Source organism: Carassius gibelio, chromosome B21, assembly GCF_023724105.1.
Source record: "Carassius gibelio isolate Cgi1373 ecotype wild population from Czech Republic chromosome B21, carGib1.2-hapl.c, whole genome shotgun sequence".
Taxonomy (NCBI): domain Eukaryota; kingdom Metazoa; phylum Chordata; class Actinopteri; order Cypriniformes; family Cyprinidae; genus Carassius; species Carassius gibelio.
The window spans coordinates 460419-486202 of record NC_068416.1 but is presented as its reverse complement, the minus strand read 5'-3'; the positions used below and the strand labels follow the sequence as shown (position 1 = coordinate 486202).

Below are 25784 nucleotides of genomic sequence, written 5' to 3'. Positions count from 1 at the left end.
ATATTTGAGGGTAGGTTGATCTATGCAGAAGCAGCCGAGCCATTTTAAAAAGCTGCGGCAAATGCAAGTGCAACAGCTAGACAAACGCAGCAGCAGTTACACAGAAAAGAGAACAAAGATGAGTTTGCAGAAATTCACAGTTTCGAGGATGTTTTCATAACAGTTAAGTTGTTTACACAGGGAACTACACTGCGACCTTTTAAAATGCCATTGCGACACAATTTCTTATGGGGTCGTAAATGTATCACTGATTATTTTTGTACCTACTTATGTGTAATGCTATGTTTTAATATGAGCATTTATTAAAACAGAAATGAGTATTATAAGAATACGTTTTATAACGTGCTCGAGCATTCAACACATCAAGTTGGCTTCAGCCCCGCGATGCGGTAAAGCTGAACTGAGCAGCTGGTGACTTGCGCTGTGTTCGGTGCGAGAGAGAGCCGCGTCTCACGGACAGCAACACTGAACCGAGCTCTCCTTCAGGACGTGAACGTCCTCCTGCACCTGAACGAACAAATACAAATCGCAGTTTAAATAAACAGAAGAAAAAGAGAGAAAAGCGAAAGAGCTCAATTCAGCACCGCGGTGTTCTGGTGTTCAGGGAGCAAGCAGAGACACGTCTCAAAGTCTTCTTGCTTTTGTATCGACAACAAATACATACAAAATATGTCGAAATACCCGTCTTGGAAAGTGTGTTCGAAAAAGTCTGTGGTTATGTCTCAAGTGAAAGTAAAGAGTTGAGAAAGAAATCGGATGTGTATTATAATGGATGCATTTGTCTCTTAAAGTGACCGCGCCTTATTTACTTGCTCTGCTGTCAGTGTCTTTAATGTATGAAAATGTAGTTTGTAGTTTTAACAAGAATTTATCCAAAGTCAATCCAAAAATCAGATAGAATTGATTATATTGTTTTACTAGTGACTAAAAAATACTAAAAAATATATTAGGGACCTGACCATGTTTTGCTTAAGTGTTTCTTTCTTTAATTGCTAATGCAACCTTTTCACACCACAGACTGAACCAAATTAAGCATTGCATCCGACATTATCAAGATGAATTTGTTGTTCTGACACAGTTTAACCCTGAGTTATTACCAATTTCTAAACTACAGCAGATAAACTGTGATAATGTAAGAAATGTTGAAGGTGTCTGAATACATTTTGGTTTGATTGTGTATTTTATTTTACAGTGAAGACTATGCAGTGCTATTTTAAATGAACAAAAACAAACTTCAAAAAAATGTAAACATTGTGTAAATAGCACAAGTAAATAAATAGAATGAACATACAATACAAATTAAACCCTTTTAAACAGGGCCCACTGTACAACCTGCACCGGGGCCACTCTAACCCCAGCTACAAGACGGAGCAATGCACTGTGTGTACTGTAAGAAATAGAACAAGGCATGTGGTTTAAAAGATGGCAAGTAAAATAAAAAGCACATCTGTATGCAATACAGTTTCATTATTGTTCATTGTTATCCAGTAATTACTATAAATAATTTGTGCGACCAAATCATGTTTTGCGCCATTAACTGAAAAAGTTAGTAGCGCAAGCGCCACCAATGGGAAAAGTTAGTGTAGTTCCCTGTTACATTATATTTAGTTGTGGTTGCACAGTCTTAGTAACACAGCTTTGGGTGATTTCAGTTGACTTTTTTCATTATCAACACGCTAACGTTTTGCCGTGCACCTGGTCCAAGGACAATGACAGAACAGAAATGTCAGAGCTAACGTTAGGTCTAGGACGAAAACTTTTAAAAAAATTTTGAGAATTGCACTTTATTTTTCTTAATGTTTTTGATTTTGCATCATTCAGGAAGAATGCATATCTTTTTCAGAGAGCATGTATATTTTTCATGGAGAGCAGGCCTTATGTTTATTTTATAAATACCATTCCATAACAGACTGATGGAAACATTTAGTCAAGTCAACTAAGTCGACTTTGTTCTACTAAAAAAAACTAGACTAAGACTAAAAGACTTAAGACTAGACTAAGACTAAAACTCTTATGATATTTAGTCGACTAAAACTAGACTAAGACTAAAAGATTTCAGATGACTAAAATGCGACTAAAACTAAATGGTGTGTTATTCAAAAGACTAAGACTGCATCCGAATTTGCTGTCAAAATTAACACTGCTTGACAGTAGGATGCATGTTTAATAGGCTTACTGTACCTTTAAGACCTGCACGCATCTAATATACAGGAACATATACGTTTTTCTCTCAAATGTTTACTTTCATTTTAGACATAACCAACTTGAGTCTACATGTAAACCTTGTGTGTTTTGACAGTATTAGCACAGAAGACAACTTTTGATTATTGAAAAAGTTCAATAATCATGTGTTGACGGGCTCGCTATCCATTTGGGGCTCTCCTTCCCAATCACAGGAAGTTCCTGAGGTTTGCTTTCAGGGGCAAAGCTTACCAATATCGAGTTCTTCCTTTTGGTAAGCGCTCTCACCCCGCACTTTTACTAAGAGTGTTGATGCTACTCTGGCTCCACTGTGACACCAAGGCATCCACATACTAAATTATATCAACGATTCGTTGATTTTGGCTCAATCAGAGCAGATGGTAGTTCGACATGGAGATATTGTTCTTGCTCACATGAAAGAAATGGGGTTAAGACTAAACACTAAGAAAAGTGTGCTTTCTCCAATACAGAGAACCACTAATCTGGGCGTAGTGTGGGATTTGACCATGATGCAGACACAATTGTCTCCTGCTCTGATCGAGTCGATCCTCAAGACAGTCAAGAGAGTCAGAGAAGGCAAGTCACTCACTGTCAAGCAGTTTCAGAAACTATTGGGTTTGATGGCAGCTGTGTCCAAAGTGATACCTTTTGGCCTGCTGTACATGAGACTCCTACAGTGGTAGCTCAAGACCAAGGGGTTTGGGAGAGAGTACACTGGGAGGGGTTCCACATCAGGAGGGACCTCCTCTCACAAGCGGAAGGTACAAACTTTCAACCACGCCCGGAACTGTGGAAGTTATGGGTCTGGCCTCTGAGGGGGTGCAACTTTTAGCTTCCAGTCTCTCAACTGAGGTTGTCGAGACCATCCTCCAATCCAGAGCTCCTTCCACAAGGAAACTGTAGTGGAAATTTTTTACTTCCAGGTGCAGAGGTGCAATCCCTGTGGAGTTTCTGCAGGTCCGTCTCTCTGCAGGGTTGACCCACTCCATCCTGAAGGTCTATGTGGTGGCCATTGCAGCCTACCACGCTCCTCTCAGTGGTCAGTCAGTGGGCAGACACCCTCTAGTTAAATGTTTCTTCTATTGAGGCTGAGGTCCCAGTACAATCTCGTGTCCCCACGTGGGACCTGGCTGTGGTGCTAGAAGCTCTTTGTAAGTCTCCATTCAAGCCTATTGAAGAAATGTCTGATCGCTATCTGACAATTAAGACTGCCCTTTTTCTGGCTATTATTTCTCGAATAAGAGTTTGGGATCTTCAGGTCCTCTCAGGTGCCCCTTCTTATCTAGAGTTAGCGCCCGTCATGGCCAAAGTGTTTCTCTACCCTTGAGCGAGGTATGTCCCTAAGGTCCCCTCTGTTACACCACAGCCCATCATGCTACAGGCCTTTTTGTTCTCCTCCCTTCAGGGAGCCAGTCCAGCAGAACCGAGCACTGGAAACATACATCCACAAAGCTGCCCTGTGAAGAAGGGCCGGCCAACCGCTTGTTTACTATGGTCCCCCTAATAGGGGTCTTCCTGCTATGAAGCAGACCCTCAGTTGGTGGATGGTTGATGCCATTGTTATTGCCTATGAGTCCTCTGATTTCTCTTCACCAGTGGGGGTCAAGGCTCACTCGACCTGAAGTATGGCAGACTCCAAGGCCTTCCTAGCAGGTGTGTCTATGCAGGACATCTGCAAGGCAGCAGGATGGTCCATGCCTCTCACATTAGTCAGATTATATAACCTAGATATGCAAGCCACTTCCAGCTCTTCTGTTCTCTTGTCTTAGTTGTGCTCTTCAACACTAGATAGGGATTTTTTGGCATAGATATTCTCATTCCCATTCCCTTAGTGTTTTCGACGCAGCTCGTGTTCCTGAAGGCGAATGTCTCCAGGTTACGTAAGTAACCATGGTTTCCCCAAGGGAACAAGATGCTGCATCTCAGGGCCATACTTCCAGCATCCCTGCAAAACTTGCTTCATTCCTAGAAGCTTATGTTGGTTCCACCTCATGTGCTTTCATAGCTTCCTGTTTGCTATGTCAGCCGCCTATGATGTTTCGGCCTTCCATTGGACTGATTACACATGTGATTCAGAGTGTGGTCACGCTGGAGGTGTTCCCTTAGTGTTTTTGACACAGTGTCTCTTTCCCGTTGGGGAGTCTGTTGATCACTACAAGTTATAGTTTAGGAGAAAATGGCAATGAAAATTGGCTAGTGGGTTTTGCATGCTGAGCCACTCCCTTTGTCTACGGGTATATAAGGCGAAAGCGTGCATCTCATTCAGATTTTTTGTTACATGTTTGCTACAAAGCCGGTCATTTTTGTGTTCATGAAGAGCTGTTCCTGGTTAGTGTAATGGCGCAGGACAGCAGTTTACCTTCAGCAGTGATTCCCCTGGTACTTCACCCATCCCGTTTCCCTGGCTCAGGCAGGGGACTGCTCAATTGTCGATTGCAGCACCACAAGGTTGTGACAGTGTTCAGGTTGTTTTCCATATACCCCTTATGTCATTCAACATAACTCGTAGTGACGACAGATAGGAAACATCTCAGATATGTAATCCTCATTCCCTAATGGTGGGAATGGAGACTTTAACTATCCACTGTTGCCGGGACACGTTCTTGGCTCCTTAGTGTAAAACCTGAATGAGACAAAAATGTGACAGAATGAACAAAAAAACCTTGGGAGAAACCAGGCTCAGTTTGGGGGCCAGTTCTCCTCTGACCAGACGGGTCTTTAATCTAGATTTAAACTGCAAGAGTGTGTCTGCCTCCCGAACAATGTTAGGTAGGTTATTCCAGAGTTTAGGCGCTAAATAGGAAAAGGATCTGCCGCCCACAGTTGATTTTGATATTCTAGGTATTATCAAATTGCCTGAGTTTTGAGAATGTAGAGGTCGTAGAGGATTATAATGTAAAAGTAGCTCTTTCATATTGAGGTGCTAAACCATTCAGGGCTTTATAAGTAATAAGCAATATTTAAAAAATCTATACGATGTTTGATAGGGAGCCAGTGCAGTGTTGACAGGACCGGGCTAATATGGTCATACCTCTTGGTTCTATTGAGAACTCTTGCTGCTGCGTTTTGGACTAGCTGTAGTTTGTTTACCAAGCGTGCAGAACAACCACCTTATAAGGCATTACAATAATCTAACCTTGAGGTCATAAATGCATGGATTAACATTTCTGCATTTGACATTGAGAGCATAGGCCATAATTTAGATATATTTTTGAGATGGAAAAATGCAGTTTTACAAATTCTAGAAACGTGGCTTTCTAAGGAAAGATTGCGATCAAATAGCACACCTAGGTTCCTACCTGATGATGAAGAATTGACAGAGCAACCATCAATTCTAAGACAGGGTTCTAGGTTTTTTAGGTTAGAGTTTTTAGGTCCTATAATTAACACCTCTGTTTTTTTTTTCAGAATTTAGCAGTAAGAAATACTCATCATCCAGTTTTTTATATCGACTATGCATTCCATTCATTTTTCAAAAATGGTGTGTTTCACCGGACCGTGAAGAAATATAGAGCTGAGTATCATCAGCATAACAGTGAAAGCTAACACCATGTTTTCTGATGATATCTCCCAAGGGTAACATATAAAGCATGAAGAGTAACGGACCTAGTACTGAGCCTTGAGGTACTCCATACTGCACTTGTGATCGATATGATAAATCTTCATTCACTGCTACGAACTGATGGCGACCATATAAGTACGTTTTAAACCATGCTAATGCACTTCCATTAAGGCCAACAAAGTGTTCAAGTCTATGCAAAAGAATGTTGTGGTCAATTGTGTCAAACGCAGCACCAAGATCCAATAAAACTAATAGAGAGATACACCCATGATCAGATGATAAAAGCAGATAATTTGTAACTTTATAGAGAGCAGTCTCAGTACTATTATACGTTCTAAATCCTGACTGGAAATCCTTACATATACCATTTTTCTCCGTGCATGCACTCCCCCCACCCACAATTCCTGCCGGCCCGAGACTTGAACTCACAACCCTTCGATTGCAAGCCGACTATCTAACCATTAGGCCACGACTTCCCGTTAACATAAAAGAAAGTAAAATAGTCATTAATAAATAATAAAACAAAAATAAAAACAAGCAATTTTAAAACTTTGGAAATAAAAAAGAAAAATAGAAAATGATTGTACTTAAAATACAGTGAATACGTAAAATACTGTGCTATCAGTTCGGACATTACACAGTGCTCATTCAATGAATGCACAGCTAAACAGATGGGTTTTGAGTCTAGATTTAAATCTGACTAGTGTTTTAGCACATTCTGGGAGCTGATTCCAGCTACGGGCGGCATAGTAACTAAAGGCGGACTCCCCTTGTTTTGTGTGAACCCTTGGTATTTCTAACTGACTCGATCCTAATGATCTGAGTGCTCTTTTAGGTTTATATTCAGTGAACATTTCTGCAATATATTTTGGTCCTAGGTCATTAAGTGATTTATATACAAGTAAAAGTACTTTAAAATCAATCCTAAATGTAACTGGAAGCCAGTGTAAGGACCTGAGGACTGGTGTGATATGCTCAGATGTTCTGGTTCTGGTTCTAGTCAGAATCCTGGCAGCAGCATTCTGGATAAGCTGAGTCTGATTGTCTTTTTGGGAAGGCCAGTGAGGAGCCCATTACAATAGTCCACCCTGCTGGTCATAAAGGCATGAACAAGTTTCTCCAAATCTTGACTGGAAACAAAACATCTAATTCTTTAGGCAATTTGGTTCTTTCTCATTATTTGACTTAGTGGGAGCTGATAAAGGATAAACAAGAGCGGTTGAAGAACTGACCCTTGTGGGACTCCGCATGTCGTGGATGTCCACTTAGACTTATGCTCTCCTAGATTCACATAATAGCCTCTCCCTTCTTAGTATGACCTGAACCATTTGAGTACCATCCCAGAAAGCCCGACCCAGTTTTCCAGTCTCTCTAGTAGTATGTTATGGTCAACAGTGTCAAATGCAGCACTGAGATTTAGCAATACCAGCACTGATATTTTGCCAGAGTCAGAATTTAAGCGAATATAATTTATTATCTTAATGAGTGCTGTCTCTGTGCTGTGATGTGGTCAGAAACCAGATTGAAAATTGTCCAGGTATTCATTTGAGTTTAAGTATTTGTTCAGCTGACTAAAAATAACCTTTTCTATAATTTTGCCTATAAAAGGAAGATTAGATATTGGTCTATAGTTGCTCAAAATGGTGTTATCAAGATTGCTCTGGCTTAACAACTGCAGTTTTCACGGAGTTTGGAAATGTCCCAGAAAGAAGTGAGGCATTCACCACTTCTAAGAGATTTGCTTCTAAACAATTTAGCACACTTTTGAAAAAAGATGTGGGAAGTGTGTCAAGATAGCAGGTTGACGATTTTAGGTGATACACTATTTCTTCCAAACTTTTGCTATCATTTGACTCAAAAGTAGACAGTATCTTTTTGATATTATGTCCAAATCTGTCTGACCTCTGCATTTCTTGAGGATGTGCCAATCGCCTTCCTGATATTGATGATCTTCTCAGAAAAGAAGGAAGCAAACTCATTGCATTTGCTGTAGAGTTGTTCCGATTCCGATACTAGTATCGGAAATATCACAGATACCACAAGAAATTCTGGCATCGTCATCGGCGAGTACATGAACCCATATACCGATCCGATACTATTTTCAAGACCTAGTTATGACCGCTAACTTTGGCTAACCGCTGCACGGTTATTCTTCAACAGACCAACAGACTGCACGGTTCTTCTTCAACAGTCCAACAGACAGTGAAGCATCTTCTATATTATAGATCAGTGGTTAGCAATATGTCCGCTGTTTAGCAGTATTTCAGACTGGACCAACCAGACAGTAAAACGGCAACTAGGGATGCCACAAGTACTGGCACTTCACTACCAAGTCGGTGCTTAAAATTAAAAAATGTGATGATACTAGCGTCTCTGTAGTAGCGGTAGTAAGTTACCGACTCCCGAGTATATTCGGTACCCGCAGCTGCGTTCAGTCGCTTCCGTGTTAGTCTAAGTGCAGGGCTCCAGACTGTAGCCGAATATATACTAGTGTCTGTGAATATTAAACTGCAAAATAATATTTAAATATTACTCCTGCAAATTCTACATCTCTGCGGGTGATGGGCGCATATGCGTGGGAGCTGCTGTTTTGTAGTCTCTGTCGTGTGTCACTATATGAGGACACAAACGCATAAACGGTCACTTCATGAGAATTTACCGTTTCATTTGAGAAAACTGTCATATCATAAACACAGACACTCAAAGATCTTCATAAAAATAGATTTTTTTAGATTTTCTTTTTTTTTTTTGTGTGTGTGTGTGGGGGGGGGGTTCTCAACAGTGGCAAAAAGAGTTTGAGTGTTGTTTAAGTTAATGTTTATAAGGTCTTCATTGAGGACTGTTGCACTGCAGCTGTCTTCTAGCCATGTTTAATTTAGAAACATAAAATCCAGATTGTTTGTGGTTATAAAGTCATTGATTAGAAATGATTTATTTTTTAGTGAGCGAATGTTTAAAAATGCTAAATTGATGGCAGTACTTTGTGTCTTTACATCAATCATAGTTTGAAGCATAATAGGCCGCAGATTAGATGAGTTTGCCCTTTGACTTGAAAAGGCCTTAGACTTTCTATCACGTGATAAAACTGCAATAGAGAAAGCTACAGGCACACTGGGTTCCCGCTTGTTCTGTAACTATTTGTGAATGTTGCTGCTATTATAGCGGGACCCAACACATATCACTGAGAGGTGCTATCATAGACACATATCACTGAGAGCTGCTATCATAGACCTGTAGGGTGGAAGGAGACAGCCTTTGTTCCAACCCTTCCTGAAGAAAGGAAAGCACTGACCCGATCGGGCATTTCCAGGGGTCCTCATGACGTGAAGAACACCAAGTGACAAAGAGGTTCCACTTCAAAGCATATACGCAACTGTCTGGTGGACACGGCTCTAGCTGAAGTGATGGTAGCTACCACCTTAGGTGGCAAGATACCTAAACCTCCCGTGACCCTAGTTGAGGATATGGACACCTCATTCCCTGAGAGGAGCCAGGGCTCCATCCACGACTTCGTAAAGACAAAGGGAGAAAGGAGCAAACTGAAGAAACAGTCAAACCATTCAGAAAGAATGGAGACATGAAAGTACATGTTCTTCAGGTCGATTGCTGCAAACCGCATTCGAAAATGCACTTGGGCATTAGCCTCTTGAACGGAAGTCTGTGAAGAGCTCAGTTCAAGCCACGCAAGTCCAGTTTTTTGGGGGTACTATGAAGTAGGGGCTGTAAAAGCCAGACTTCATGTTGGCTGGAGAGGCCGGCTCTATCGCACCCTTTGCCAGCAGGGTATCGACCTCTGCACGCATGACAGGAGCATCCTTGCCCACCATCGTCGCGTGAATACATCAAAACCTGGGGGGACACCGGGTGAACTGAATCACGTAGCCGAGCCTGATCATTCGGATGAGCCAGAAGGATAGCCTGGGGAGCTCTGGCCAGGCTCCCAGGAACCGATCCAGCGGGATCAAGGGAACTATAGGTGTACCCACGGTGGGGCAGCGAGGTGGAGCAGACAGCCCTGAAAGGGAGGCATTGCGTCCCTTGGCGGGGGCGGAGTGCGGGCACTCATCTGACTCCAATTGGCAAAAAGGGCGTGAGAAGGTAATGCATTCTTGAGCCGGCTCTGCATTGAAATAGAGAAGGGGAGAGGAGAACGAGAGCGGCGAAGAAGCACGTCACCATCTGTCGTTCTCGGCCTTGTGGTACCCAGAGGTAGAGGAAACGAGCAGTCTGAGGCAGCTGCGCTGGCGACAGAGTGGAGGCAGCAGCGGGCCCCCGGGGCAAGATGTGTCTGATGGCCTCAGACTGCTTCTGGGCGGCAGAGAACTGCTGTCAAAATTATCTACCGCGTCGACGAATAAGCCAACCTGAGAGACCGGGGAATTGAGGAGCTGAGTCCGATCAGACTCCCTCATGTCTGCCAGGTTCAGTCATAGGTGGTGTACATCAAAGTGTACATCACCTGACCCAAGGTGCGCGCAGTAACCTTTGTTGTCCGGAGAGCGAGGTCGATCAGCTTGGCCTGGTAGACCTGAAGGGTGGCCATGGCGCGCAGGGCAGTAGCGACCTGACCCGCAGCTCTGTAAGACTTGGTCACAAGCGTGGATGAGAACTTACAGGCCTTGGAGGGAAGCTTGGGACCACCCCGCCATGCGGAGGTGCTCTAAGGATGCAGTTGCATCACAACAGAACGCTCCACTGGAGGAATCACAGCATACTTCTTGGCCTCTCCACCATCGCGGGCAGTGAAGGCGGAGCGAGCACCAGAATGGTTTTGGGCTGTAAGCAGCCAGCAATGTGCTCAGATCTGAAGCGAAAGCTTGAATACGAGTTGCTCGCACTGGTCCTTATACAGGTCCTTCTCAAAAAATTAGCATATTGTGATAAAAATTCATTATTTTCCATAATGTAATGATAAAAATTAACTTTCATATATTTTAGATTCATTGCACACCAACTGAAATATTTCAGGTCTTTTATTGTTTTAATACTGATGATTTTGGCATACAGCTCATGAAAACCCCAAATTCCTATCTCAAAAAATTAGCATATCATGAAAAGGTTCTCTAAACAAGCTATTAACCTAATCATCTGAATCAACTAATTAACTCTAAACACTTGCAAAAGATTCCTGAGGCTTTTAAAAACTCCCAGCCTGGTTCATTACTCAAAACCGCAATCATGGGTAAGACTGCCGACCTGACTGCTGTCCAGAAGGCCATCATTGACACCCTCAAGCGAGAGGGTAAGACACAGAAAGAAATTTCTGAACGAATAGGCTGTTCCCAGAGTGCTGTATCAAGGCACCTCAGTGGGAAGACTGTGGGAAGGAAAAAGTGTAGCAAAAAACACTGCACAATGAGAAGAGGTGACCGGACCCTGAGGAAGATTGTGGAGAAGGACCGATTACAGACCTTGGGGGACCTGCAGAAACAGTGGACTGAGTCTGGAGTAGAAACATCCAGAGCCACCGTGCACAGGCGTGTGCAGGAAATGGGCTACAGAGAAGCAGCACTGGACTGTTGCTTAGTGGTCCAAAGTACTTTTTTCGGATGAAAGCAAATTTTGCATGTGATTCAGAAATCAAGGTGCCAGAGTCTGGATGAAGACAGGGGAGAAGGAAATGCCAAAATGCCTGAAGTCCAGTGTCAAGTACCCACAGTCAGTGATGGTCTGGGGTGCCATGTCAGCTGTTGGTGTTGGTCCACAGTGTTTTAAGAAGGGCAGGGTTAATGCAGCTAGTTATCAGGAGATTTTGAAGCACTTCATGCTTCCATCTGCTGAAAATCTTTCTGGAGATGAAGATTTCGTTTTTCAGCACGACCTGGCACATGCTCACAGTGCCAAAACTACTGGTAAATGGTTTACTGACCTTGGTATTACTGTGCTCAATTGGCCTGCCAACTCTCCAAATTTGACCTGAACCCCATAGAGAATCTGTGGGATATTGTGAAGAGAAAGTTGAGAGACGCAAGACCCAACACTCTGGATGAGCTTAAGGCCGCTATCGAAGCATCCTGGGCCTCCATAACACCTCAGCAGTGCCACAGGCTGTTTGCCTCCATGCCACGCCGCATTGAAGCAGTCATTTCTGCAAAAGGATTCCCGACCATGTATTGAGTGCATAACTGAACATAATTATTTGAAGGTTGACTTTTTTTGTATTAAAAACGCTTTTCTTTTATTGGTCGGATGAATATGCTAATTTTTTGAGATAGGAATTTTGGTTTTTCATGAGCTGTATGCCAAAATCATCAGTATTAAAACAATAAAAGACCTGACATATTTCAGTTGGTGTGCAATGAATCTAAAATACATGAAAGTTTAATTTTTATCATTACATTATTGAAAATAATGAACTTTTATCACAATATGCAAATTTTTTGAGAAGGACCTGTATACCCGCTCTGCGGGGCGGAGCTCGCGATGCAAATTCCGCAGACCAAGGTACTCTGTGTACCATTGGCTCGTTTTGTAACCACTCAAAGTTGATTGGGCTCTCAGCCGAGGTTCCATTCATCAGTCTCTCTCTGACGTAACGTAGATTACATAAGTTACATAAGTAACCTGGCAACATTTTCTAACATCTCCACTTTGACCACCTGGCTCCATTCCGGTATCTAGTTTAAGGAAAGTTTAATTTTCAAGTAAAACAGTTTTCTCTTAATTAGCCTAACACATTATTCAGTATATATTTTTGTTTATTTATTTATTTTATTTTCTGATTTTTGCCTTTTTTTATTCAGAAAACAAGATGTACTCACAACATTAAAGAGCATCTACAAAGGAAGCATTTTATACTTGAGTGAAAACTAAGCAAAAAAAAAAAAAAAACCTAGAAATAAAATAATTTACACTATAGACATATCTCCAGCTTTTAATACACAGCTTAATAGTACCTTTTATTAAAGAGTAAACTGGAGAATGAATTATTGTTGTAATGATTATAGATATCTGTATCTTGCCTAACCAGTACTACAAAAGACTTAAGCAGTTGTATTGTTTTTGTTGACTATTTTCAGCTGTATGCAGATGGCTGGCTTGAATTTAGCTGCTTTTAAAAGTATGATTCTTTACGACTATCTACCCAAAACTCAAAATCAACCCAGACATGCATGATGTGTTAATTTATGATCGGTCCCTAAGCATAAAGAATTTATTATTATTATTATTATTATTATTATTATTATTATTATTAGTAGTAGTAGTAGTAGTAGTAGTAGTAGTATTATGCATTGAAAAAGAGTATTTATTCATTTATTTATTAATGATTCTCTTTTTAATTCCAGGGAAGCCCATTGTTCCTTCAGTCATCTAAGAATGTGTCTGTCAACATCCTCAATGAGAAGAAGCAAGTAGTATCTCAACTCACTGCAGGTAATCAAAGCACACAAATAAAAACACTCTTAGGGTAAGAAACATTTTAAACTCTCATGCAACCTCTTTGTAAATGATTAGAATTGTCTTGCTCACCAGAATTTCGTAGACTATATATTTGAATGAAGATTACTCACCCTATCTGTGGATGTTTCTATTAGCGCAGATAGCATTGAATGAAATATTCACTGATCTTAAGAGGCAACAATTAGCTGGTCCGCTCATGGAAGGAAAATTAATCCAGGCAACTAAAGTTAGACTTTATAGGACAGATGGTAAAATTAATACTTTGACAAAGTTAAAGTGTTCTTTGATAGACAGGTTGTTAGTCTCATCTATCTCTCATGATGTAGCCTTTATAACTGTGACTAGATTTCATTACAGTGCAATAATTGCATGTGCATGGATGCATGTTATATTAAGTCCTGGTTACTAACACAACAGCAAGTCTGTATTTTAATGAAAGTAATTTTGTCTTAAATGGACCTAGCTATGTGACTTACATTTGAATTACGGTGTTAGAACAACTGTAAACAAAACCACATTGAAGTGTAAGAAAATGCATGCATTTCATCAGCTGAATCCAAAAGTGTTTTGAGCTTGTATGTGTCAGATTAGACAAATTATTTGCTATTAGTTTCACTGGACATGTCATATGTTAATTAAACATTTATTTAATTAAACGTGTTTTTAGACTACACACTGAAATGCAATATATATATATATATATATATATGGCAGGTTCCCATGGAGTTCACGCAAGAGGCAAAATGTTGGAAGTAAAATCAAGTGCAGGAAAGCTGCTTTTCTCTGCTGATGACCATGAGGTGGTAGTTGGCGCAGAAAGATTACGAGTTATGGGTAAGTGATCAATTGAATAATAACACATTTGAGGGCATTTTTGGTATGCTCACACAAAGCCTTAGTCCTGTTCCCACTGAATAATTTGGCACAGACCACAAAGAAAAAGTTGCCTGAAATATTGTATGTATGTATGTATTGCTAATGATCCTCACAGGGCAGATGTGAGATATTGTGCAAATTGTGTAACTGACACAGCAGTCTAATTAAAGCATTTACTAAAATATAATTAAGTATTAGCAATTTATGTGTTGGTTGCAAAAATAATTTAATCAGAATACTAAACATATACGTTTTAATGGCCATCAATGGAAAACAATGCTATCTGACTCATCATCATGTAATTACATCTATCAGAGCAGAAGCTTACTGGACTATCACGTACTAGCTCGCCAAACATTGAATATTTAATTGTTTTTTTAATTGTTTTCAAACTAGGGCAACAAGTAGGTCTGTTGGGGATAAAATATCTTACAACATGTAAAAATTCTAGGGCTGCCAAATTTATTCTGTTAACTTCAGATATTAATTAAATGTTTAAAAGAATTATTTGTTTTAACACGTTTACTGTGTGCTCTGGTGCTAATGTGCTATTGTTGTTTTAAATTAAACATTTATTCAGTTGACATGTACTCTATTTCTGTTTTGTTGGTAGACAGTAAACATATATTATTGTACAGTACTGGCTTTAGTTCAGTGATATAAAATATTTCAAAAGAACATTATTATTATTATTGTTGTTGTTGTTGTTTTAGTCACATATTCTGAGATGGAAAAATGCAGTTTTACAAATGCTAGAAACGTGGCTTTCTAAGGAAAGATCCAATAAAACTAATAGAGAGATAAAACCACGATCAGATGATAAGAGCAGGTCATTTGTAACTCTAAGGAGAGCAGTCTCAGTACTATGATACGGTCTAAATCCTGACTGGAAATCCTCATATATACCATTTTTCTCTAATAAGGAATATAATTGTGAGGATACCACCTTTTCTAGTATCTTGGACAGAAAAGGGAGATTTGAGATTGGTCTATAATTAACTAGTTCTTTGGGGTCAAGTTGTGTTTTTTTGATGAGAGGCTTAATAAAAGGCAGTTTGAAGGTTTTGGGGACATATCCTAATGACAATGAGGAATTAATAATAGTCAGAAGAGGATCTATGACTTCTGAAAGCACCTCTTTTAGGAGCTTAGATGGTATAGGGTCTAATATACATGTTGTTGGTTTAGATGATTTAAAAAGTTTATACAATTCTTCCTCTCCTATAGTAGAGAATGTGTGGAACTGCTCCTCAGGGGATCTATAGTGCACTGTCTGAAGCGATTATGTAGCTGACATGTGAATGGTTACAATTTTATCTCTAATAGTATTGATTTTAGAAGTAAAGTAGTTCATAAAGTTATTAATGCTGTGATGTTGGGAAATGTCAACACTTGTTGAGGCTTTATTTTTCATTAATTTAGCCACTGTATTGAATAAATACCTGGGGTTATGTTTGTTTTCTTCTAAAAGAGTAATCAGATCTAGCAGTTTCTGTAGGATAGGTTACTTTCCCGCCAAGCAATACGAAATACCTCTAGTTTTGTTTTCCTCCAGCTGCGCTCCATTTTTCGGGCTGCTCTCTTTAGGGTGCGAGTACCCATGGTGTCATACTTGTTTCCTTAACCTTCCTTAAGCATAAAGGAGCAACTGTATTTAAAGTGCTAGAAAAAAGAGAGTCCATAGTTTCTGTTACATCATCAAGTTGTTCTGAGGTTATGGATATGCTAAGGAATTTAGATACATCAGGAAGATAACTTAAAAAGCAGTCTTTTGTGGTAAAAGTGATGGTTCTTCCATACTTGCAACAAGAAGTAGAATTTAAAATTTTGGCTATATGACGTTTGCACAAAACTAAATAATGATCTGAGATATCATCACTTGGATGCATAATTTCAACACTATCAACATCAATTCCATATGACAGTATTAAATCTAGAGTATGATTTCGACAATGAGTAGGTCCTGAAACGTGTTGTCTAACCCCAATAGAGTACAGGATGTCTATAAATGCGGATCGCAATGCATCTTTTTCATCATCAACATGGATATTAAAATCACCAACTATTAAAACTTTCTCTGCAGCCAGAACTAACTCGGATGTAAAATCACCAAACTCTTTAATAAAGTCTGTATGGTGCCCTGGTGGCCTGTATACAGTAGCCAGTACAAACAAAACGGGATTTATCATTAACATTTGTTTCTCTGGATAATGTTACATGAAGCACCATTACTTCAAACAAGTAATACTTGAAGCCTGCCCTCTGAGAAATCCTGAAAACGTTGTTATAAATTGAAGCAACACCTCCCCCTTTGCCTTTTAGATGTGACTCATGTTTATAACAGTAACAGTGGGGGGTGGACTTTTAGCCAGGTTTTAGCCAGGTTTCTGTCAAACAGTCTGTGAATGAGCTGTAGAGGGATGATTGTGTTGAATGCTGAAGTGAAGTCTATGAACAGCATTCTGACGTCTTTTTTCTCAAGATGTGTGAGTGCTGACAGGGAGTGTAACAATACAAACTTCATAATCATCGGGAAGTGTCTCTGCTGTCACTGAATCGATGGGCTATCCTACTGGTACTGTCTCCTAGCCTCTCTGATGCCACGGGATAGGTTAGCCCTAGCTGTCCTCAGACCCATCTCATTTCCGAGCTCTTTGCTCCGAGCCTTTAGGAGTCTGTGGACCTCCCCTGTCATCCATGGCTTCTGGTTGTCCTGGACAGTGATGTTCTTTGTGACTGTTACATCATCAATACACTTGGTGATGTAGAGAGTGACCGTCTCAGAGTACTCTTGAAGTCTGTGGAATTGTTGTATGTGGCAGCCAGTCAGTAGTGTAAAAACAGTCTTGAAGAACCTCTGATGACCCTTCCGGCCACAATTTTTTTATTGTGAACTGGTTTGGCGACTTTATCCAATGGTCGAATGGTGTGAATGCAGGCATTAGCATGACAGTGATGTGGTCTGAGGCACAAAGGTAGGGGAAGGCCTTGTAAGCTCCTCTCTGGGTGCTGTAAACAAAGTCCAGAGTGTTGTTACCTTGTGTTGGAAAGTCTATGTGTTTGTCTATTTTTGGGAACACACTCTTTAAGTCTGCATTGTTGAAATCCCCAGCTAAGATGAGGAAAGCATCAGGGTGAACTGTCTGCTGCTCACTGATGTGCTGGTTCAGTTCATTTAGTGCCTCACTTCTGTTGCTGTTGTTGGAGCTGTGATGGATGTATACAGCAAAAAGGAGTATGGCTGTGTATTCCCTCAGTAGGCAGAATGGCCAGGACTTAATAATCATAGACTTCACCAGGGGTGAGCAGTGTTTGCAAACCATAACAACCTCGCGGCACCATGCAACATTGATATAAACACAAAGCCCACCTCCGCGGGTCTTACCTCCCTCGATGAGAACTCTGGCATGTCAGCTGACCGAGTAGATTAGTCTGGAACACTTTTGTTGAGCCATGTTTCCATTAACACAAAAACACAACAGCCTCTTACAGTCCTCAGAGTTGAGCATAGTAGTTGGATGTATTCATTTATTGTCCAAAGAGTGTGTGTTAGCCAGTACAATGGTGGGGATAACTGGCTTGTGTTATGCTTCTGTTTCCTCTCCACCACTTGTGGCATCTCCACTGTGAGTGAGAGCCATTAGTTGGGGTCGTGATGGTGTAGGTCTCTTGAGCAGACCGAGATCCTGCATCTCTTCCACGTGCGCAGACTTTAGACTCTAAAAATGTGGTTCTGCCGACATTGAGCAGAAACTCATGACTGTGACTCACAAGACATAAAAAATAGGAATGTGGTCGTGCCACCATCTTTCAGTCTCCTCCCCCTTTTTAAAGCGCAAGCAATATTTAAATACTTAATTCATTTATGCACAATGCAAAATATGCATGGCCGATATGTGCTGCCGATTTTTAGGGTCGATATCTTGAAGTTTTAAATGTCACACTAATAATAAGTGGATGCACAACATTTCTAAACTTATCATCATTTATTGAGCACTGTCTTGAACCATCTCTCGAATCTTAATTTTGTGCACTGCACGGTATTAAAATCAAAAATGTATCCAAAGTTAACCAAACAAATCAATAAACTGACCAATAAGTAAATATATAAAACAGGTTTTATATATATATATATATATATATATAGTCAATCATTTACATAAAAGTTTTAGAGCATTTATCAAGTAGAATTTTTCAAGTTTGTTGGAACATAAATGTAAACTTAAATATACATTTAAATAAATACAATTTTAGAAATAAAAATCAATTGAACTGATAAATATAAAAAATGTAATATATAAGAAATAAATAACAGTAGTGCTGCAAACACACTAGCAACCAGCAACATTAGTGTTTGGTATAAATGACACAGAACATCTAAAGTGCATTCTAATTTCAAACATACATCACAGTTCATTATCGCTGTTCATTAGTAAAATAAAGTACAGTCAACCAAATATTTAAAAGGTTACACTGGTCAGTTTAAATAGACAGTAGTATTTTCTCATGTGAAGAGGATGATCTTTTCCGTCTAGTTTACATTAAAAAAATAAAAAATATTATAGTTTAATATTCAGATACATTGCGAATATGGAAACATTTGGATATGTGCAGAACGAGAGCAATAACCTCCAAATACATCTAGTCAAACCCGCCCTCACTCGTCCTCGTATGGATTGGATCATTTTTCGGCTCAGCAAAAAAAGAAAAGACAAAAAAAGGCCAAGACAAATAAACATACGTCTTGGCTTTTTTTATTAACATTAAATTATTTAATTAAAATATATGAAATCAACTTAAAGTGCACATGGCACAATATCTGCTTTTAACATAATAGCCGGACTTCTCATTGTACATGTCGGAATGTGTTTGCAGGAGCTGAGGGTGCAGTGTTCAGCAACTCGGTGGAGACCCCACATGTGAGAGCTGAGCCCTTCAAAGAGTTACGGTAAGACAGTTTGACATACTGAATATAATGTCATAAATTCTGAATTCTGTTTAGATGTTCCAAAATATTTTATATTTATTGAACCGCATGAACTATACATTTGTTTATGCAACATTGCAGGTCAATATTGTTTTTCTTTTTTATGAATTGTTGCATAGTTTAAAATAAACTGAGCTTTAAAGAGTTATACATGTATCCAAAGAAACAGAAAATGACAAGAAACTAAATATATAAATAAATGGAGCAGCCATGGCCTGATGGTTAGAGATTTGGACTTGAAACCCGAAGGTAATGGGTTTGAGTCTCAATAGCGCAAGTATTGACGGTGGGGGTAGTGACAGACCAGTGCTCTCTTCCACTTTTAGTAACCACAAATGAGGTGCCCTTGAGCAAAGTACCGAACCCCCATTCACTTCTTGGGTGCTACAGAAAAAAACTTTGTATGTTTGTGTGCACTTAGACAGGTGAAATGCAGAGCACAAATTCCAAGTATGGGACTCCAGTAGAAGTAGAAGTAGAAGTAGAAAGTTTAAGTTTCAGGTTATGGCTGATAAATTCTAAGTGGCTGATATTAAATTTATATCTTGTTGTTGTTATTATTATTAGTATTATAATTATATTATTATTATTATTATTATTATTATTATTATTATTATTATTATTATTATTATTATTATTATTAAGCATCCAATATTGACTGATAGTGTTAAACATTTTGGTCCCACTTTATATTTTGTCCCTAATACCTGTGTACTTGCATAGTAACTAGAGGTGTACATAAATATGTAACCACAGTGTGAGGACACATTGGTACAAAGTATCTACTGCTCTAATGTTTGTGTAACAGGACATTGGTAACAACACTTTTTGGTAATGAAAGTAAAAATGTGTAACATGATTAACAGCACTTTTTGCATTTATATGAAATGTATCATGTAATGTTACACAGCAGTGGACAGCAAGTTAGGCTTTACATATAGAATGTGGTTGGTGTCAAGAATGTTACACTTTATATTAAGTGGACAGTTCCTGAGGAGTACTATGTGAGTACACTGGTATTACAGTGGTGCACCAACTCCAACTCGAGGTCCAACTCCTACCACTTTACATATCCCTAAAGCTACCTATCTCCACCCCTTGGATCAAATGTTCCAATTACTCCTATACATATTGTTGTTACAAAATGTAGTTATATGATTCCTGTTACACGAGTACTTAGTGAAGTGAAAAAAAAGTGTTGTTACCAATGTCCTGTTACACATTTTTACTTACACAAACCATCCTGATGGTTGTTTTATGGGTGTAGTTACAGAAATAATACAGCCGTAGATACTATGTACCAACGTGTACTTACACTTTGGTAACATACTACATACACATTTAGTTACTATATAAGAACACAGATATTAGGGACACTTAATATAAAGTGTCAAAATCAGTGTCTATTTTATTTATATAGCACTATTAAACACAACCACTGGGTGACCAATGTGCTGAACAACAACAATAAAAACATTTCAATAAGACAAAACATAATAATACAATAAAACAATACAGTAGAAAATTCTCAGTTTTAAAATGCTAAAATAAAAAAAGTACGTTTTCAACATAGATTTAAAAACAGATAATGAAGGTGCAGATCTAATAAAAAGGGGTAATGCATTCCACAATCTAGGGGCAGCTACCGAGAAAGCGCGGTCACCCCTACATTTCAGCCTCAACTTGGATGATGCATAATAATCTCTGGTTGGACGACCGGAGAGACAAGAGGGGTCGGTGTTCAGTAAATAAAGTGGGTCCAACAATTCTAATATTGGCATCTGACCAGAATGATTCTGAAAACAAATGCTGATTTTAGATGATAATAATAATAATAATTATTATTATTATTATTCATGAGAAAAAAAAAAGAAATCAAAACCGTAATTTGCAGTGTTTGTGTATTCATGATTGAATCTAAAGCCATAGCACTGATGGAAGTTTAAATATAATCATATTTTAAAATTATGAACCATTTATGTTTCTCACTAAAGATTTTTTTTTCTTCTTCTTTGAAAAACACTGTTTACAGCACTGCATCTGCTAGCCTTATCGAAATAATTAACAGCAAGCCCTTCACCAAAGTACAGCTGCAAAAGACACCACATTCTGAGCCACACTATCAAGCTGCATAGCGAGATGATTACACGTCAATTGCAATTTCCCACAGATAGTGTAATGATCAAAGATTGCAGGGGGAAAAAATATTATTTTCCAGCTAGCATTACACATGTCTCTGTTGACATACTGTTTTCCTAATGAATGTTGTTCAGTTGCTTTGACGCAATGTATTTTGTTTAAAATGCTATATAAATAAAGGTGACTTGACTTGACTTGTTGAGAGCTACAAAGGAGGGAAATAAAGCATGACATTTGTGCAAATTCCACTTATCCCTTAATTTAGGTTATTACTATGCATCTGGAAGACAGATTATAGAGCACCTCTGTAAGCTGTTTCCAACAGCAGAGGGGAAGGGTGGGCACATTTCAGACTACGTCCTTTTAAACGCATTACTAAGGGTTGTAATTACATTTACAAGGAAATGGGAAGATGACATTTGGAAGCATATACTACACTGCTTATTAAAGAAACACTCAAATGGATCTTTGTTACAGGTTGTTGTCATGACATTTCAATATGGTTTCTAGCATCTGCATTCAAGGAACTTGTAAAGCAAACAAGATATCAATGCTCAATGTTATCACATATAGGCACACCACTGTCTAATTTTAGACAAATGTTCCTTATTAATGCAGGCTTGCAGAATACAATCAGATACACCATTGCACAGTTATTATTTGTCAATGTTATGGCAGAAAAAGAAAGAAGTTATACATTGTTGTGTAATGATGGTAAAATTCCAACCTTCTCCGCCCTGCCTTATCCGAATATCAGTCTGTGCATGTGAATTATCCCTCTTGCTGTTTGCTCTGAAAGTGAGGAATTACAGCCAATTTAAGTGCTATTTTCTGCCTTTGTAGAACCCAAGTATCATAAAAAAATATGTCCCTTGTTTGTATGTAGTTGTAGTATCTGTGGCCTATTTGGAGACAGTGTTGGCACTGTGAAGTACAGTTTAACCATGGTGAACCTACTCATTATAACCAGGGCCTGATCCAAGCAATATTGTATATGTCCAGACAAAGATCAATGTGCACAAAAATATTATATTATATTATATTATATTATATTATATTATATTATATTATATTATATTATATTATATTATTATACAAAATATTTTGAAGACAAAGATAGCTGGCACCTCCTTCTCTAGGACAGGTATGTTTTACTGTCCTGATCGATGCCTGTATGCTCATCAAAATCTAATTAAAGTTGATTTTCATTAACAAACAACAAACACATACCACAACCAGAAGGCAAAACGACAGTAGAGCATTTGCAACTGGGTCAGATATGGCAAGGAGTGCACATTTAGCAGGAAATATTTGGGTGGAACAGTCTGTGTGAGTATACATAAGCACATTACTATCTATGTAACATTAGCATCCAAGTTTTTTTTTTTTTTTTTAGCATTACATTTCTGTCTTATACAGCACATTTTCATATGTATGTAAATATAGGTTATGGTTCCACTGTTATATTATTGTGCTATAAAACACTGTCTACATATAACAACTTCAAATATGACAATGCATGTATTGTCTTTGAAATGGTGAGGATAAATGACATTGAAGCTAAGCAGAGAGGCGAAAAATAAAATAAATAAGATTTCTCTCTACCATTTCAAATATAGCTTCTAGACATAAATAAGGTTTCCTTAAGACTGAATATAAACATTAGATCGAGTATCTGGCTTCTCAAACTTGTCTTCTGAGACAAAAATATCCACCCTCAATACCACAACTGAGGTGCCCTTGAGCAAGCACTGAACCCCCAACTCCTCCCCTGGCACCGCAGCAGAAATAGCTGCCCATTGCTCCAGGTGTGTGTGTTCACTGCTGTGTGTGTACTTTGCAGGCACGTGCACAGGTAGGGCTCAACCTGTGCAGAGCACATGCCCTTTTTGCCCTTACACTCCGAAGTGCCCTTTTTTTAGTGGTGTATTTTTTTTTTTTTTTTTTTTTTATCAATGCTATTGGTCACCCTTTACGTCTGTCTGTCTGTTTTACTAATATTTCGCAAATTAAAGTTCTTAAAACGAGCTTGTGTAAATCTTATTCGATCCTCAAGCTGTCAGTAAGCTGATAACTCCGCCCCCTCTATATTCATTGAATCAAATGTCCCACAGCAGCCGCACAGTAGACAACAGCTGAGCTGAACAAAGTTTTGCGAGGGGTAAATAAATATCTTGTTGTTTGAATAAGTACTACTAAACACTATGTCTATAAAGGCTCATATTTTATTTATAGGATGTCTGTCTGACTGACTGAGACATGTGGGACGTCGCCTCAGAGAGAGGGCTAGCATATGCCATCTAATCATAGCCAATATACAGCCAACACTTAAATAGCCTGTAATGCGATTTTGGCCAAATGCATTTTACCACAGGAAAAACTGAGCGCTCTGTCTATATAGCTACAAAAACTAGTTTGTAACCTGTAGATGAAAATGTAATGTGATGCCGTTTATTTGATCCAAAATACAGCAAAAACAGTGATATTGTGTAATATTTTTTAAAATTTAAATAACTGTTTTCTATTTGAATATATTTTAAAATGTAATTTATTTTTGTGATCAAAGCTGAATTTTCAGCATCATTACATCAGTACTCTTCAGTGTCACGTGATCCTTCAGAAATGCTTTTCACTGCAACTGTACTTTTTACACCATTTTTATTTATTTTTTCCTTGCTGGCTTATTTTAGGGTAAGTGTAGTGAATAAGAGACCTTCAAGAGTCCAACATCCCTGGTCCACCACAGTATAAAAATTTTTCCAGGTAGGCGGATACATGTTGGATATGTTATAGTAACGGTATGGCTATAGTTTCTTATAATCTGGAATTGAGTTGGACATAATTACTAAAAAAAGTTTGTCAAAAATACTTGACTCATTGCTCACCTTCCCCTCTTCGCAATGTCATTCATAATCATGTTAACCAAATAATACAAATTAGCTCATAAAACCAAACAGAATAGCTAAAAAGAGAATTTTTTTTTTTCTTTGCAAAGTTCATAAAAAAGTGCATAAAAAAGTGCATAAAGTTCAATAAAAAAAGATTTTGGTTTCTGTTTGGTTTTATAAGCTAATTTGAATTATTTGGTTAACATGTTTATGTATGAGCCAAGTATTTTTTTTCTCTATAAATGCAATAAAAAAAAAGAGGGAGTACACAAGAGCAATTCGCAAACACAGGACCCTACTATGTTTATCTATATTATCGAATTATCTAATATTATTATTATTGATGTTATTAATTGTGAATAAATCTAAAGCTTTTGAGACTATTATTTTGTGTTATTGAATTTGTCATGAAGATTTGACCATTTCTTCCTTTTATGCAGGCTTACTAAATAATCTTGATATAAAAAAAAAGGGAGGGGGGTGCCCCTTTTCAGTTTCAGCACATGCCCCTCAAAAGGTCTGTGTACGGCCCTGCTACTTTGGATGGGTTAAATGCAGACTACAAATTCAGAGTATAGGTCACCATACTTGGCTGTATGTCACGTTACTCACTGAAAAACTCTTAACACTCGCACAATGGTCTCCTTTAAAACTTTAGAAGATATCACAACAACTGTGCTCAGATTTTCTCTTCAGCTACAGATATTTGATCGGTCACATTTGTCTCTTTTAAAGCTTTTGAATAGATCTCAACAACATCACCACACTGTGCTCAGATATTTCTCCTTAGCTAGAGACTCCGGACCTCTCACATTTGTCTCTTCCAGTTTCAAACACGATCTCAACAGCATCACACTTGTGCTCAGTTTTTTGTCCTTAGCTAGAGACACTGGATCTCTCACATTTGTCTCTTTTACAGCTTTAGAAGAGATCTCAACAACATCACACACTGTGCTCAGATTTTTCTCCTATGCTAAAGACTCAAGAGCTCTCACATTTGTCTCTAAATTTGAGAAGTGATCTCAATAACTTTACAAATTGTGCACCAAGTCAAATGCCTCAATATGAGCTCAAACATTTCTACCATACAATATGTATTGATGATCAAATTAGCCAATAATCAAGACTGAGTCATAGGTCATTGATTTGCTTACAGTTTCTGTAAATCTGTTCTGATTAAGGCATCTGATACATTACTATTTCCAGCAACAAATGATGTGCCTGAGTACATATACATTGTCCTATAAAAAGGTGTCATTCTTTCTGCTTAATTTCTCTCTCAGTATAGCCGTTAACTCTGAATTTTTAGTTTAATTTAGCTCCCCATTTAGTGCCTTTGAAGTATTTGACTTTTTGTGCACTTTATAAAGGTTGAGATCTCTTCTAAATTTTTAAAGTATACAAATATGAGACCCAAAGATTATTGTTTAAGAGAAAATATAAGCACAGTGTGTGATGTCGTTGAGATCTCTTCTAAAGTTTTAAAGGAGACAAATGTGAGAGATCCAGAGTCAGAGTCAGAGCTAATGATTAACTGATATATATATACATATATATATATACATATATATATATATATATATATATATATATATATATATATATATATATATATATATATATATATATACATATATATATATATATATATATATATATATATATATATATATATATATACATATATATATATATATATATATATATATATACATATACATATATATAT

General features: G+C 38.3%; 1 protein-coding gene across 7 annotated transcripts in view; it reads left to right on the top strand.

The window, feature by feature from the left end:
- The window catches only part of sgcd (sarcoglycan, delta (dystrophin-associated glycoprotein)), a 469726-nt gene that overhangs the window by 365852 nt on the left and 78090 nt on the right, over positions 1–25784 (top strand). For all 7 annotated transcript variants that reach the window (XM_052588189.1, XM_052588187.1, XM_052588188.1 and 4 more), the window contains 3 exons: positions 13051–13138; positions 13880–13999; positions 18917–18989. In XM_052588189.1, the coding sequence (XP_052444149.1) occupies positions 13051–13138; positions 13880–13999; positions 18917–18989 (281 nt within the window). The remainder of the gene's footprint in view (positions 1–13050; positions 13139–13879; positions 14000–18916; positions 18990–25784) is intronic.